The sequence below is a fragment of the Meles meles genome, chromosome 4 (genome assembly GCF_922984935.1).
Source record: "Meles meles chromosome 4, mMelMel3.1 paternal haplotype, whole genome shotgun sequence".
NCBI lineage: Eukaryota > Metazoa > Chordata > Mammalia > Carnivora > Mustelidae > Meles > Meles meles.
The window spans coordinates 55854062-55871402 of NC_060069.1; the positions used below are offsets into that span (position 1 = coordinate 55854062).

The 17341-nt window shown below is 41.4% G+C and overlaps 1 protein-coding gene across 2 annotated transcripts in view; it reads left to right on the forward strand.

Annotated features, from left to right (window-relative positions):
* Nucleotides 1-17341, forward strand: part of MCF2L2 (MCF.2 cell line derived transforming sequence-like 2) — a 253852-nt gene that overhangs the window by 33477 nt on the left and 203034 nt on the right. For both annotated transcript variants that reach the window (XM_046003459.1, XM_046003460.1), the window contains exons 2-3: nucleotides 2981-3064; nucleotides 12276-12390. In XM_046003459.1, coding sequence (XP_045859415.1) covers nucleotides 2981-3064; nucleotides 12276-12390 — 199 coding nt within the window. The remainder of the gene's footprint in view (nucleotides 1-2980; nucleotides 3065-12275; nucleotides 12391-17341) is intronic.

The following is a 17341-nucleotide window of genomic DNA, read 5'->3' on the forward strand; positions in this document are numbered from 1 at the left end:
TGTGTGGGTTGAAATAGACAAGTTTCTCCCTAATCCATGCACACCAAAAATAGCAAGCAGCAAGCAGGAAGCCTCCACATAGGACCTAGGGCCCAAGCAGAGTGTAGCAGGTACCACCACTTCAGTGGGTCATCACTGGTCATCACTGCCCAGCTGTTTCTGGAGAAGGCAAAGCCATTCCACAATGGAGGATGCTGAAGTTCAGAGTTATATAAAGCTCTGGTTATCTAGCTAGGAGTTGGCAGAAACGGCCTTTCCCATGCAGGGCTATCTGGGTTCTTTCCCACTGCAGAGAAGGGTGCTCCTTTACACCAAAGAGCCCCGGCCCTCTCTTCCTTATTCCATCTAGACATGAGTGGATAGCAAGGCTTACCAGCAGTAGAGCTGGTCTTTGTGTCTCTTTTGGTCACAGTAGGAATGTGGCCTATTTGGGGCTGAACCGAGTTGGGGCCGAGCCGAGTTGGGGCCGAACCTGTTCCAACAAGGCCATAGATGTCAGGCATCACTAAAAGCTTGGTGTGTCTGAGATCATCTCCTTGCTCTGGGTCGGCACTGAGTCTAAGAAACCCGCATGATCTGTTATGACTGGCCAGGTGGGGTCATGAGTTTTCTTTGTTGGAATATCTTCAAGGACAGCCCCTTCACTCCCTGGCTAAGGGCCAAGCTTTCTCAGTAAAGGCAAACCAGCTCATTTCTATTTTTGAAAAACAAATTATACATCGTAGTCCTGTTCATTGGATAACCCCAGGTTACCCATTTGGTAACCCTTCTCTGTTGGAAGGCTGGGCAAACCTCCATAGACTCCCATGATGAGAGACATTAGTTACCCTCTCACTCGTGGTAGAGGTCAGTGCTGCTGAAGACCAAGGGTCTGGGAACTCCTATCATGGAAAGCCAAGGTTTGTCCTTAGAGTTGGGTGATCCCAGGCTGACCTTGAGGCCATGCTTAAATTAAATGATCACTGGCAAGGTCAGAATCTCTTTGGGTCTCCATTTCTTCACTTAAAAAATGAGATGGATTGGGGGATGGTTGGCTTAACTCACTTCTGTTGTCCATTTTCAAATCTTACCTATTTGAAATGTCTAAAACACACCTCAAATGTTGAGGTACAATAACAATAAATTGCATCTTATGATCTTGGTTTTTCTTTGGGTCACTATATCTTAAATATGCTCTCTCAGGTATGAAAATACAGTAATCCAGCTCTATTTTTGAGTATACCGTTTTCTCAGACTACTGGAAGATTATATTCTGGAAAACCCTTCAATTATATAACACCTCTTCCTGCTTAAATTCCCTATGTTTAAATTTATATTTTATTATGAAAAATTTGAAATATATGCAAAGAATTATATAATAAAATCCCATGGACCCATCAATAAGCTTTAACAATTATCCATATTTGTCAGTCTGATTTCATCCCTTCCTCCCCCTGCCCCATACATTTTTGGCTGGGGAGAGGGAACTCTTGAGTATTCTTAAGCAGATCTCAGACTTAATATCATTTTACTGTTAAATACTTTAGTTTGTGTATAAAACCAGGAAGACCCTCCCCTTTTGCCAAATATAACCACAGTGTCATTATTGTACCCACTATAATTAACAGTGAAACAGGGGTTTAGTGAATTTTTAGTGAATTCAGGATGGAAAGAGGAAGATGGAAATGAGAAAGGAGGGATGAAGGAATGAGCTCTGGCTGGATTTGCCTGCTTTCCTCCAGAGAAAGTGGTAGAATTCACTGAGAAGGCTCTTAGCATATCTTTTTAATTTAATTTGGTTTAATTTTATTCATGTGAGAGATAGAGAGAGAGAGAGTGGGGGCCGGGGCAGAGGGAGAAGCAGGCTCTGTGTGGATCAGGGAGCCCAGTGCAGGATTTGATCCTAGGACACTGGGATCATGATCATGTCTGAAGGCAGATACTTAACAATACAATATAATCTTCCGATTGGTCAGCGTCACAGTATCATACCATTACCCTGACTCCAGGCCGAATCAATGGGAGATTCCTGTTTAGCATCAGTGTACAAGACTATGTGGCTCCACCTTAACCCTAACTGATGTTTAACTGCTGTAGAAACAAGAGCCAGTTTATTTTTTTTATTTTTATTTTTTAGATTCTCTGGGAAGTAGTTAAGTGAGGATAATCTTATCTTAGGCAGTGAGAGTGTGAAATGTCTTCCTCTTTCCAGCCCAGTCTAACAATTTCCATTCAGTCTTCTCTCCTCTCTAATCCCCTTCCCCCAGATGGATAGATTGCAAATTATAAGGCTTACAAATCACTCTTAGGGTTAGAGGACATTTATAGGTTTATACTTAAAAGATTTGAATTTTTGCCTTGGAAGCCTATAACTTTTTATTCAGTATGGAGTATCTTTAATTAGCAAAATGGAGAAAGGTCTCCTTAAACATGCTTGGCAGTGGGAAGAGGTCCCTTGAAGTATTCTGGAAGGAGAAGAAAAGTAATTAAGGAGAGAGGCATAAAAGAAGGAATGAGGGAGGGAAGGAAACAAAAAGCAAAGAACCTTCATAAATGTCAGACAGATGTTATGACCCAGCTTGAGATGAACTCTGGTGAAATAGATTGTTTGTGTTTAAGATGTCCTGCAGACACAAAGGAGTACGCAGGTCCCTGAGTACCTGCCTTGGCAATGAGACCCTCCCAGCAGCGATATTGTGAGGCTGCTGAAGCTTAAGCTTCAGGGCCCCTTCCTTGCGTTGATCCTCCTAAAGCTTTGGGAGAGGCTCTAGGAATGTGTTCCTGTGTTCATGGGTATAAGCTTCAAACCACACAAAGCCCAGATCCATTCCTGCATCTCGGGAATAGCATTCTCAACAGAATAAGTGCCTATAATCATACCTAGATAAGTCCCAGATTTCCCTAGTAGTGAAGCTTCCCTTTCTTACCCCCCTTTCCTTTTAAATTCTTTGTAAATTGTGATTTACACAAATTTAAACTAATTTGTATTTCATTTGTGCAGATGAAATTATGCAGCAGGAAATCAGGCCGTTGGTGGCAGTGGATATAATTGAACAACTTCACAGACAGTTTGCCATTCTCTCAGGTAAGGTGCAAATTAATGTGTATTTTAGATTTTGCTGCAGAGATCTTGTTGAGAAGGGCCCAACCTCTTAGACCTTAATGAACAGTGGACCCAAGTCTTAGTCAGTCACCCCTTTAGCCTCTCTCAGAGTTACAATAAACAAACGGAGGAGGGTCAGATCTCATAGATGTAATTCCTATTGCTGTTGGGTGCAATTTGATCTTCCTTAAGGGAATACATTTCTTTGAGGTTGTGAAGTATGGAGCTAAAAAGGTTTTGAGGAAGGAAAAGGAAATAACTGCTGATATCAGCTGCCATCGTGATGTTCTTCCTACATTCTTGTTGGAGGTTTTTCTAAGATCTAACCTTAAGAGAGTTTGGTTTTAAGGGTTCTTGAGCATTGGTGAGGTTATTTGATCTCTGAGAAATTTGTCTTTAATTCTTAGCTTTTATGGACCTAATTTTATTTTATTTTTTATTATTTTTTTTAAAATTTAAAGACTTTATTTATTTGACAGAGAGAGATATCACAAGTAGGCCAAGCAGAAGGCAGGGGGTGGGGGCGGGGAAGCAGGCTCCCTGCTGAGCAGACAGCCCAACTTGGGGCTGGATCCCAGGATCCTGAGATCATGACCTGAGCTGAAGGCAGGGGCTCAACCCACTGAGCCACCCAGGCGCCCCTTATGGACCTAATTTCAATGCACTGATTTCCATTGAGCATTCGGGAATAAAGAGAGGCTAATGTTCATAAAAGGCTAGGAATCTTCTGAGCTTAGGCACAACCCTGAGAAGTTGTCATTACTAGAACACTCTTCTTTCTTATTCACTTAGCAAAAGATGACATGACTTTGATTACTGATACTGGAGGTACATATCAAACCCTAAATTACAGTTAGACCTGTGTGAGAAGTGTGGTGTGAGATTGTCTTTTTAGCACATGTCACAGAGGAATAAGGAGGTTAAGTTACTCTCTTCATCTTCTAGATCAGAAAAAAGCAACAAAGCTGCCTTAGTTCCATCATGGAGAATATGAAGTTGATATTAATTTAACCCTACAAGGATATTAAAAAAGACACATTTCTTTCCTTTCTCTAAATCATATTTAATCTGCTTCCAAGTCCTTATCTTACTGAGTTTGAGGGAAATGCAGTCTCTATTATTGGCATACTTTTCCCCATCCCAGAGCTGTATCGTGGGTGGGGACATCTTACACAATCCAGACATTCTGGGGAATTCTCTGGTCTTTCCTCTACACTGATCGCCGCTCCTATAGTCACTGAAGCCTCTATAAGTACAAAGTCCTCATTTTAAAATTTCTACCTGTATTGCTTGGAACAGAAACTATAACATAATAGGAGCTCAGTTCAAAATTATCCGAGTCCTCCTGGTCTGTCTTGTGAGGACAGCTCCTCATATTCCCCAGACTAGGCACTGTAGTCATGGTCCTGGTGGGGATGCTAACCAGCCTCCTGAAGGTGCATAGCTTCTCATGGGGAGGCTGGGATTCTGCAAAACAAAAGGGAGGATGGGGATTGCCCTTTGGGTTTCTGACAACTGCTGCTGGGGTCTTATGCCACAGAGGGCTGCAAGGCTCACACAAGTCAGGGTCTGGAATGGATGATGAGTGAGGTGGAGCGGATTTCTGTATCCTTACACCAAAAGTTGAATGTCCTAGCATAGGATTCTGGCATATATAATGGCTCATCTAGGGAAGGAATCCAGTGACTGATTAATTCATGCATTAAAGGATCCAAAGTTACCTTTTTGGAGTATTACTGAGGTGCTTCTCTCTATTCTTATTTCTCAGAGGCAATAAAGAAATGGATGTCAGACAGCCCTAGATATGGATTTAGGTTCTGCTGTTGGCCAGCTGCATCTCCTTGGGCAACTCAGTTTTCTAAGCCTCACTTTCTTCATTTGTGTAATGAATGGGTGGGATCATCATAATTTTGAGGATCAAAGACATAGTGCATGAAAAATGCTTAGCATTGTAACTACCAACTAAATGACTTCTTTTCCTGATCTAGTTTAATCCCATAAAAATGTTTATTTTTGGATTGTAGTACAAAAAGTATTTTTTTTTCTGGCATGATATAATTTGTATAAGGAACCAAGGCCATGCTCATAGTTGAAATGGTGTATACTGCCACAACTAAGTCAGTAATAGAGATAATTGTCAGTCTCTAACAGAGAGCATAGAACACAGAAAAACACACTGGACCAAAGGGGACACCTCTGCATTAGGAGAGTCACTTTGACAATGGCAGAGACAGTCTTTCATTTTTTGAGCTTCTCTTGTCATCTTGTGGCCTCAAGTTTGCCCTTCTTTTTTTTTTTAATATTTTATTTATTTATTTGACAGAGAGAGATCACAAGTAGACAGAGAGGCAGGCAGAGAGAGAGAGAGGGAAGCAGGCTCGCTGCTGAGCAGAGAGCCTGATGCGGGACTCGATCCCAGGACCCTGAGATCATGACCTGAGCCGAAGGCAGCGGCTTAACCCACTGAGCCACCCAGGCGCCACCAAGTTTGCCCTTCTTATGAGAGAGGAGCATGGATTAGCAGTTGTAGACTTTGCAATGCGGCAGGTCTTGAAGAAAATCAGTAGCCCTGGGGTTCTCTGAGTCAGCACGTTCTTGGAATTACTAGACCTGCTTTTCGTCCTTACCTGAAGTGGCATGAAATGTCAGTAAGGAGGCCGTTGTGGGTGCCTATGTCTTTGTGGTTGTAAAACAGAAATCTCCATGCTTACGTCTTTTCCCATCACTGAGGCAACCCAGCTATGGCAATTTTCTGTTTCCTGATTCAGGCAAGTAGGGTGAAGGTACTCCAGCTACAGACTTTTCTACAGATTCCACTGAGCTCTGGAAAGAGCCAGAGGCCCCGTCAACCAGGAATGCTGGGAAGGACAGCAGGGAGCCTTTTTCTCAGGTCCCAGCTGCCTGGCCTGCTTTGCTCCGAGTGTGCTCCCATGGCTGGCGGAGAGATGGGTGATCCAGATGTGTGGCCAGATGGTTGGAGTCCTCTGGATGGTCAAGTTCGTGGGCAGGGGCCACTGCAGGAAATGGATAGTGACTGGTAGAACTGATAGTGGACTGATAGAACTGTTCAGGGCCTCTTGCGATATTTCTAAATTTAGGGCTTAGCTAGGAAATAAGAAGATATAAGGAGGTTAGTATGGTGGAAACCCTCCAGGCTTTGGGCTCAGACAACTCTGGGTTCACATTCCAACACAATTAGTATGTCACTGTGAACCTCAGGTTTCTCATTGATAAAGTGGGTTGTTTTGAGGAAAATGCCTTGCATAGTATCTGGCTGTAAGAGAACTTAGCTTGTAGGACTTGTTTCTTTGTTTTCTAAGCCATATAACAAGAGGTCCAAAAGTAGAAATTCCATGTATTGGATCAGTGGCTCAAAGACATTAAGGGTGCATCTTTGCGATTCTCTCAATGTTTCTCTTGTTTCTGAAGTCTTAATATCAGTACGGCGGCTGCAGCTCTAGATATCAAGTCTGTGTCCAAAGGAGGAAGAAGGTAAAGAAGCAATGCTGGCTTCTTCTGTTCTTTTGGCCAGGAGAGCAAGAACTTTCCCAGAAGCTCCTGGTAGACTTCTGCTTATGTGTCATCCTGGAACTGTGTTGTGCGGCCATATCTGCAAGCAGGGGGGTCAGAAGAGACAAATATTTAGCTTTGAAATGGCTACAGTAGAAGGTGGTCTGGAGAGAGAGGGTTGGTTATAAATTAGCCACTTGGAATCATTGTCTTTAATCCCCCCCCCCCCGCCACGGTCACAAAACCTTTTAGAAGTAATTAATAATGAAGGTGTAAAATATTCTTAGGCTTGTAGAGTCCACAAGTGTTTCCCCCCAGAAAGTGGGAAATTCTCACTGAAGCAATGGAGAATATCAAATCAAGGAACTACCCAGAGTCAGAACTTCTGCCGAAATCAGAGATAGAGTTAGTAACTTGGCATCCAGGAAATGAGAACCAATGCAACAAGGTATAGAGAGCAGTACTTCTTAATAGAAATAAACCATGGCCCACATTTGTTTTGACCCACAAAATTTTACATTTTGTAGTAACCATATTAAAAAAAGCAAGGAGGAACATGTGGAATTAATTTTAATAGCATTTTTATTTAACCTAGCATATTTAAATATTACTCCAACACATCATCTCTATTCAAAATCATTGTTGAGGTACTTTACATTTTTCCACACACTGTCTCCGATTTCCAGTTTGTATTTCACACTTGTAGCACATCTCAATTTAGACTGATTATATCGCAAGTGCTCCATAGCCACAGATGCCTAGTGGCTGTTGTATTGAGTGGTGTAGACTACAGAAATGGTTCTTAACCAGGCTGGACTGAAATCTTCTTTTTATAACAAATGATTTGCATTGCCCCCCACACTATCTTGTGTCAGAATTTAAGATACCATCACCTGTATTAGTTAGGGTGGGCTGAGCCGCTATACCAAATAGACTCCTAAGTGTATAGTAGTTCAGACAAACACAACAGGAATTTAGTTATTTGGCTTGGAGCCCTCCAGCATGGATGTTCATGGTCAGCAGATGACTTTTCTCCGTGTTCCTCACACATGAAGGTTCCTTTCACTTTATGGCTCATGTTACTATTATCCACTTTGTGGCCATCTTATGATCTGTATCCAGGAAGCAGACAGGGAGAAGACAGCATACGGCTTCTTAGAAGCTTCAGCTCAGCAGCAGCACACACCGCATACCACTGACTTGAATCTGGATCAGTTATATGGATACACTTAATGTCATGGGAAGCTAGCCAATTTAGTTCAGTTGTGTGCTCATGGTGGGTGAATAGATATCCCCCATTTATGCATATAATGAAAAAAAATGAAGAGGAGAGTAGTAAAGGAGAAATAAAAGGAAAGTAAGAATAATAAAAAAATATGTATTTCAATATGTAGTTCTAGCTGTACTAGAAAAAGTAATAAAGTAGGTGTTTGGAGTCACCATGAATGTGATAGCCGCAAACACTGGGGTGTGGTGTGGGTGATCAGACCCCCTCAGTGACCTTACTGTAGTGATTTTCTGAAAGAGTAAACAATTGTTGACATAGTTCTGAACAGAGTTGATAAATTCTGAACAAAGTATTATCTTCCTTCAGTTTATAGGGTAGTTATAATTCTGAAAAATTCAGTATATATTTAAACCATTTAAAAATAGTTTTTGATTTGTGACACCATTGGTGGACCTTGAGGGTATTATGCTAAGTGAAATAGGTCAGGCGAGGAAAGGCAGATACTTTACCATCTTACTTGTATGTGGAATCTAAGAAAAACTGAACTCATAGAAACAGAGATAAAGATTGGTGGCCAAAGGCAGGGTGTGGGGGAGAAATAGAGGAAAATGGTCAAAAGTATAGAATTCCAAGTTATAAGATAAATACATTCTGGGAAATGTAATGTACAATGAGGTGACTACAGTTAACAGTGTATATTTGAAAATTGCTAAGAGATTAGATCTGAAGAGTTTGTAAGGTGATTTGTGAGGTGATGGATATTAACTAAACTTATTATGGTGATCATTTTATAATATATACATATATTAAATCATTGTATGTATACCTTAAGCTAATACCATGTTATATGTCAATTATGTCTTAATAAAATGGAAAACTTTTTTAAAAACTTTGATTATTATGTATAAAACAGAATTTATAGGATCTGATCACTGAAATTGGATTTCTCACTTATATTGAGTTTCTGTTAAGATATTCAGGAATCACACAGGGTATAGGACAATTCTTTATTATATAGAATAGATTATTTGGTATCTCAGACCCTGACATTTCTAATGTGTCTCCCAGGAAATGGTATTACCATTTTCCCAGCTAAAATCAGTTTTGGGGGGGAGAGAAGGAAAATGGATTTTGGGAGGCAAATAACAGTTAACTACCTCTCTCTTTCTTTCATTGTTGGTATTCACCATCTTCCTATAGGATTTCCTAGTGTTCTAAATTCTCTATAGGACAAAAGTTCGTGCCAGCCAACACCCAGACCCTCATGGGAGTACTCTTATGTATCCCAAGAACTTACTGCTGTTTTCTGCAGTGAACCTAGTCCTCTTCCATTTAAATGAGCAGGTAAAAATTATACCAGGAGTACTAAAATTTATTTAAGTCACCATTTTACTTAACTTCGAAGTGGTTTGGTTTTCTTTATTTTCCTTGAATAGGATTTCTTTGGCACACTTTCATCCTTTTGCATTTCCATGTTTTCTCACAAGGTGGCACCGAATGCCTTGCTGTGGGTTGTCAATGTATTGAGGCTTAGCTTTGTCTCCTTGGGTCTTCTGTCCCTTAAGGTTAATTTTCAACAGCAGGTAGTGTCCTCAGTTAACTTTGGGTCTCTCTGGTGTTCAGTATTGGTATTAACCAAGATATAAGACCACTCCACCTATCTTTCTCTACTTAGGTAGAGAAATCATTAATTAATCATTAGGTAAATCATTACTTAGTATAATCCTATCTTAATAAATATTTTAATGTGTTCTGAGTCTTTGAAATGTTTAGCCATTTTCTTGGCAAATATTGGTTATGCAATTAGTACAGCGTTATAATGCATCTAATTTTAGCCTTACTAGAGATGTAAATTCTCTTAATTTGCATTTATCTAAAACTTATTATGGGTATAAAACTGTAAAGAGGAAGAGTATGAGGTGAAAGCTGATAGTATCCCTATTTAAGTCGTTTTCAGTCAACACAATGAGGCAGCTTAATCACCATGTCAAAGTTTGACAAGTATCTAATCTGCAGGTGACTTTTTAAAAATTTTAAAATAAACATGTAGAATTAATAAAGAAGTACTTCCCAGAGAAGAATGGCAAGTCATCCAGACAAGTATCACACAGTTTCATTCCATCGTGATTGGTCTCTGAGAGCCTCACCCCACATTAACAGTACCTAGAAGAGACTGGTGTAGAAAACCACAAGGCTCTCTTACTCTTTACGTGATACAAATACTCATGTTTGCCTCACAGCACATTTTTGTCCTGGAAACAAATTTACAGGGAAAGTTGGAGTCTAAGCAGAAGGTCCTTTTCAGGTGTGGACTCAGAGCAGCAGAGTGGATTGGATGGTCTGAGTGGTGGTGTCATCAAATACACTGTTGGTACGGCCTAGATTCCTGTGATGGTGGACCATCTCCTTAGGAAGATGGTCCTCTCCTTAGGAAGGCACTGACGGTGCATGGCCCGCCCTTGCTTCTCTGAGTCTTCTTTTCTGTAATTTCTTCACTGATGCCACACCCTCATTAATCACGCAGTTCTCATTAAGCCACACCCTGCTGTACCTCTTTCATTAGATGTGTAATGCATGCTGTCATTTGTAGTTGGCCTCACTTGGGAGCTTTTATTTTTCTTAAAGTAGTTTTCCTCCATGGGCACAACCCAGAAGGTGCTCCCAGCAACTCATCTCTTACCTCACTGACTAAAGCATAGGTTCCGTAGCCATTCTTGGGGCCTTAGTTTTTCAGTCTCAGATAGATATCTCAGCCTATTTTAGTATTTTGGCCAAAATCAATACCTAACAGTTAAAACAACTTAGTAGCCCTATATATCCTTAGGACTTAGTGGCTGTTTGGAAAAACAAACACGTAAGTTGAAAGAAAAAGTAATGTTTAAGTTGCATTCTTAGGTAACTACAATAATCTCAAGCTTTGGAATGGGATTGGACATCACCACCCTCATTTCCTGTCCTACATTACCTTCCTTCCTTCCTTTTTAAAAGATTTTATTCACTTATTTGAGAGAGAGAGTGAGAGAGAGCATGAGAGGGGAGAAGGTCAGAGGGAGAAGCAGACTCCCCATGGAGCCGGGAGCCGGATGTGGGACTCAATCCTGGGACTCCAGGATCATGACTTGAGCCAAAGGTAGTTAGTCGCCCAACCAACTGAGCCACCCAGGCTCCCCCTACATTACTTTTCATACTGTACTTGCTCTTTATCTCAACAGCCACCAAAAACCCAACTTCACAAGGATGCAGTGACTTTCCTAAGAATATAGTGCAATTTAGTGTTGGAATTGTGAACTATCTCAAGCTGGTAGCACACGTGGTGTCCTATAGATGCCAACTATTGCTGTTTCCCTCAAAGATTTAAAATACTCACGGTGCTTCTGCAAGTTCACCCTGGTTCTCTGGGTACGTGGGACACAGTTTGGGAACCATGGAACTAGGACTCAGTCATATAACTGCACCTCGCTGAAGGGAGATGAGGAAAGGGAATCTGTTTCATTTAATCTAGTGACCTCTGTTCTGATAGATTAAATATTTAAATATTAATTTTACATTTCTATTTTCACAGTGGTGTATTCTATCCCTGTTAGTAAGCTATTGAAGGGCATTGGTTATTTCCTCCTTGTAATAATTATAACCATAATAATGGCCACTGTTTATTGAGCACTTATATGTAAAAAGCACTGTTCTCCCTTGCTTTCCATATATGTTCTCACTAAATCCTCACATTACTTTTTGAGGTAGGTATAAATATTATTCCTATGAAATATATATAGATGGAAACTCCTGTTTAGATTCAGTATCTTGCATAAAATCATGTAGAAATCAAGTAGCAAACCAGGATTTGAACCAGGCTGACTGATTTTATTTTTTTATTTTTATTTTTAAAAATTTATTTATTTGAGAGAGAGCACACAAACTGGGGGAGCAGTAGAGAGGGAGGGGAAGCAGACTCCCTGCTGATCAAGGACCCTGATGTAGGGCTTGATACCAGGAGCCTGGGATTGTGACCTGAGCTGAAGGCAGATGCTTAACCAACTGAGCCACCCAGGCACTCCTGGGCTGCCTGATTTTAGAATGTATTATCTTAACCACCATGCTCTTTTAGCTTTGATATTTACTGACTACAGATATGAAGAACAATATTATATATTCACGTTGGCATTATTTACTGTTCCTCCTATGCTAAAGTAATTAAATTAATACTACCTTTTACACAGTAACTATCTTCAAAGGATTTAAGGGTTGAATTCTCACATCACTTGAACAAGCATGAAGGAGAAGAGACTTTTCCAAAATAGTTCCATGTCAACCTTCTCAAATTCTAGTCTGAGATAATACAGAGAGAAAAGGGGAAGACCAGTATCTATCTCCCAGCTTGATATTAGTCAAAGTCCCTTACCTGCAGGATGCGACATGAAGACATTTTGTTAACATCTTGACCACCCATTTTTGTTGCAGGAGGCCGAGGGAAAGATGGTGCCCCCATCATCACTTTTCCAGAGTTTGTGGGGTTCAAACACCTCCCAGAGGAAGACTTCCTGAATGTCATGACCTACCTGACTAGCATCCCCAGGTGAGCTGAACACAGCGGTTTGCTACCTCCCCAGTCACTGGCTGCATTCTGAGTTTCCCATGTGGCAGGGCTGGGTTGAGATGAAATCTTCCCTGAGCATGGCCCACACTAGTATGTAGCTTGGCCAATTTCTCTTATTTATCCATCACAGACAAGGGATGGCAGAAGAGTCTAGAAAACAGTGATAAAAGAGTGTCCATTCTGACTCTGGTGTGCACATAGGAGGTACTTAATAAATATTTGAGTGAATGAAACTTTGACTGAGTAGTTAATGCTGACTTTGTGTCTTCAGGTTCAGTGCTTCTGGATTAAGGTGATTCTGTCTTCCTGCGGCCTGTCTTCTGGGACACATGGCCATTGCTCAAGGAGGTCAAGCCATTTTCGGAGTCAATTTAGTTTAATCTCCCCTAAATAAGGAATTTAAGGGCAGATTTTATACCTGTCCTATTCAGATGAAGAAACTAAGGCAGAGAGCAAGGAAACAAAGGCTAGGAGTAAAAGCTGTCCTTATAGCCGAGATCTTGACAACGATGTTTTTGGTGTCTGCTGTTTCCACTCTTTCTAACCTGGGCCTCATACCTTTGTCCAGTGAAGTGAGTAAATACCCAGTCCTCCAAGGGATGGAGTGTGGAATAGAGTTTGTATTGGAGACAACCATTTCACAGAGAGAGCTCGAGCCAGGAGTGGGGTCCAGACCCAAATCTTAGTGCTGTGTCCACTTTCCAGCCAGGAAAGCCCCTGCCCTCCATGGGGTTATAGTGCTTGTGACAGTCTCTCTTACCCAACTGCTGTGAGGTTGGACCATGTGTGTGCTCTTTAGCTTGCCTTCTGTCTGCCTCATATGATTTCAAGGTCAACACCAGCTTTGTGATTGAAAGGCCACCTGGTGTTTCATCCCACCTATGGAGATCAGGCAGTTGAGTTGTTTGCTTTAACCAAACCCACTCTAAAAGATTTTTTTGGTTTTTGTGTTTTCTTGTTACCATTCTTATTTCTTCAGAGGAGGCTATGGATTTTTTTTTAAGGTACTTCTTCAAAATTAGTGCTTAAATTCACTTCCTTTCTTCCTTTGATCCCTGAATATGGTATGTATTACACAGACACATGAGGATTTGGCATTTTATTGGTTTGAAGGACAGATGCTGTGTCTCTGGGCTGTGCTTGAGTGGTTCTCTCTACTGAGCGCCTTTCCTACCCTTCTTGATCTGGCTAAATTCTAGACATTCATCGGTCCTCAGTCTATCTCATTTCTTCAAGGGCTCCTTCCCTCACTTCAGTTCTGCTCTCACAGATGCTTAATTTCCATAGATTCCTGAGCTTACTCCTTATATAATACCACAGCATATGGAAATTATTTTTGCATTTCCTGTTAGTCTGAGTAGGGACCAGTGCTTGTTTTGTTTCTGTTTTATCCGTAATCCTAGCACATTACCCAGCACGTAATAGGTTCTCAAGAAGAAATGGTGGAATTTCCAGTTCTGATATAATTCATTTCAATCAATGAGTATTTGTTATAGAGTTAGAAGGAGGCTGCTGACAGAAGAGAGGGGGAAATCCGGTCCTCTTGCCTTTACCTCCTTGGTTTATAGGGAGTTGAACTTCGTCTCCCTCTTTGGCTCAGTTGCATTCTAAAACAATGACCCATCAGTTTAGCAACTTCTCCTTCCATGGTGAGCAGGAAAGGAAGGGGGTAATCAGGGAGGGGGGCATCAGGTAGACATGGTCCCCCCATTCTCATTATGTATCTTTTTCAGCTCACCATCTAATTCTACCGATCCCCAGATGCAGTCATATGCTAAACAAAATGGGTGGTTTTCATCTTGTACTTGCAGCATTTTCTGAGTCACACTGAGGAGCATACAGGGAGTGCCATCTGAACCAGTGCAGAGAGAAGCCTTGAGTGGTAGGACCTGTATCTCCCATATGTAGAAGGGAAGAAAAGACAAAATCAGGGACTAATGTTTTGGTCTGGTGTCTTTTTTCTGCTCCATGTTCCTTATATCATTTCTTATAAATAGGAGTTTCCCCCTTTCCTAGAATGCTATTTGTTTCTTGAGAAGCAATAGCTGTCTGACCAGTTATTCCCCTTTCCTCTTCCTAACATTTGCTCATACCCCACTTGCTGCCCCACCCCTATTTCTTTCAACATAAAACAGAGACAATGGGTAAGAAAGCCCCAAATAGGAATTTGACCTAAGCCTTACTGTCCAGCTTCCCTTTCAGGTTCCAAAGAGTGAAAGTACCCTTGTTTCTTCTACAATTCCTACTTACCACCATATGCATCTTTCTAAATCTTACAGTGGTTACCAGACAACAGAGCCCTTCCCAGGTTGCAAAATGTTTTATAGGCAGTTGGAAGAGGGCTCATGACACAGAATAAGGAAGAATAGATGCACGTGAAGAGGAGGATGGCAGGATACCCAGGTTAAGGGAAAGGATACCTCTGTGCCTGAAATTAACCTCTCACTGTGGCTGGGTGGGTGAGTACAGAAAGCTTCCCATGACAGTTCATTCTTCGTCAGACCTTTGCTGCCTGCTGACAGTGTGAATGGTGCAGTTAGGTGTTATAAAGGACCAATGAGGCCATAACACAGTGTCTTGAACCTTGAGAAGCTCATCACAGGAGTCTGTTGTCATGATATTTTGTGAAATAAGCAAGTAAATTGCTAAAGAAGATCAGAAAAGAGAAAAGTCACTTCAGACAGGAAAGACAAGGAAAGCTTTAGGAATGAATAGGCTCAAAAGATAGGTAGGATTTCCACAGGTAGATATGGAAGGTTACATTCCACAGAGAGAGAATAGGGTGGTGTTTAACAGCTTTGGACACAGCCCCAATCTGGAATGAAATCCACAGTCTACTGTTCACTACCTGTGTGATCTGGGGCAAAACATTTGGCTTCTATTTCCAAAGGCCCTTGAATTTTGAAGTTTTAAATAGAGTATGTTTGGGGAATTATAGACCATGCAGGTTGATCAGAACAGAACTCCTTTTCAGCTAGTAGTGAGAAATGAGAGCTGGAAAGACATCTGGAAACAGACTGGCAAGGCCTTGGTGGTGGCCTCTCCTCTACCAAGTTAAGGAGTTTAGACATAGCAGGAAGAGGCTGTTGGAGGTTTTGAGGAGGAGAATGACAACCAGATCAATTTGGTAGTGGTGTGCAGTGTAGATCAGACAGAGCCAGGAAAGGAGGCAGGGAGGCTGATGAGGGGCTTCTACACTGGGACAGGTGCAAAGTGAAGGGGAGTGAGCTAGCTTGATAGCAGGAGGACTGGGTAGAAAGGAATGGACAGAAAAGGGCTGTTCAGGGTCAGGGAGGGGGAGAGTGAGAAACTGATGATGGCACTTGGCTTTAGGAATCGTATTCATAGGTTTCACTGCTTATCTGGGCATGTGGAATTGAACCTTCATTTTGGTTTTGATTGTCTCATCTTGTTTTATTTTGCTACTTTGCCTGGCTCTTCTTACGAAAAGTATGCTAGGACAGTGGTTTCCATCCTAGTTGCGCATTAGGGGAGTTTTGGGGAGGGTTTTTTTTTGGCCAAAATTTTATTTATTTATTTAAAAATTAAAAAAAATTTTTACAAAGATTTTATTTATTTATTTGAGAAAGAGAGAAAGCAGATGGGGTTGGGAGGAAGGCCAGAGGGAGAGAGTGAGAGGGACAGACTCCCTGCTAAGTAGGAAGTTTGATACAAGCTCTATCCCAGGCTTGATTCCAGGACCCTGAGATCATGATCTAAACTGAAGTCAGATGCTTAACTGACTGAGCCACCCAGGAGCCTCTTATTTATTTGAGAGAAAGAGCATGTACGCAAACACATGTGCAAATGAGGGGTAGAGAGAAGGAGAGAGAATCTCAAGCAGACTCTGCACTGAGCATGAAGACCAACATGGGGCTCAATCCCGTGACCCCAAGATCATGAACTGAGCTGAAACCAACAGTCAGCCACCTAAGCAACTCAGCCACCCAGGTGCTCCAGGATCACTATGGGAGTTTAAAAAAAAAAATCCTGATGTCCAGACCAGAAATCAGACTAATTAAATCAGAAATTTTTTTGGGTGGAACACAGGCTTCTGTAGGGCTGAAAGTTCCACAGGTGATCCCAGTGTGCCTCCAAGGGTGAGACTCACTGCGCTAGCACTGATGGGGAGAGAGAAGAGGACTGTGAGGTGTGAAGAAGGAAATGTGGAATCAGGCTCAACTGAGAGAGCCTGTGGGGGGAAGCTGAGAGACAGAGGGAAGACTGTACCCAAATCTTTTACTTTTGTTTTCACAGTTCTGTAGTTCTCCTTAAATGCAACATAAGCCAAAAATTCTATTTCCTGAGCTTCCCTGACTCTGTGATTTCTTTGTGAATTAAATGTAGTACGTAAATCTTGAGTTAGAAATCTTCCCACATGGATCTCATGGTATTAAAATATATATGGTTGTATCACTGCCGCCTTGTCTTTATGTTTCCAGTACCAAGTGAGGGCCCACCTTTAGCCTCTCAGATACCACCTGCTATGTGTCTATACTACTAAGGGTTTTCAAAATCTGTTTTATAACAAGTACAGGATAATCCTAGGAGTCAGTTTCTCAGAGACATTACATAAGATACTATTGCTTAAAACATGTCTCCTGTGGCTACTGATTGTAGACAATGCCTTTGAAAAGGTGTTGGTATAAGAAACTCTTAATCTCACAAAACAAACTGAGGGTTGCCAGGGGGAGGGGGAGAAGGAGAGGATGGTGGGGTTATAGACATTGGGGAGGGCATGTGCTATGGTGAGTTCTGTGAAGTGTGTAAACCTGGCGATTCACAGACCTGTACCCCTGGGGCTAATAATATGTTATATGTTAATAAAAAAATTAAAAAGTTTAAAAAAAAAGGCGTTGGTAAAGCATTCTGAACAACTGAGATGCTTAGCTATTTTTAGATCACAGTTGTTTTTCTCAAAATCAATTAT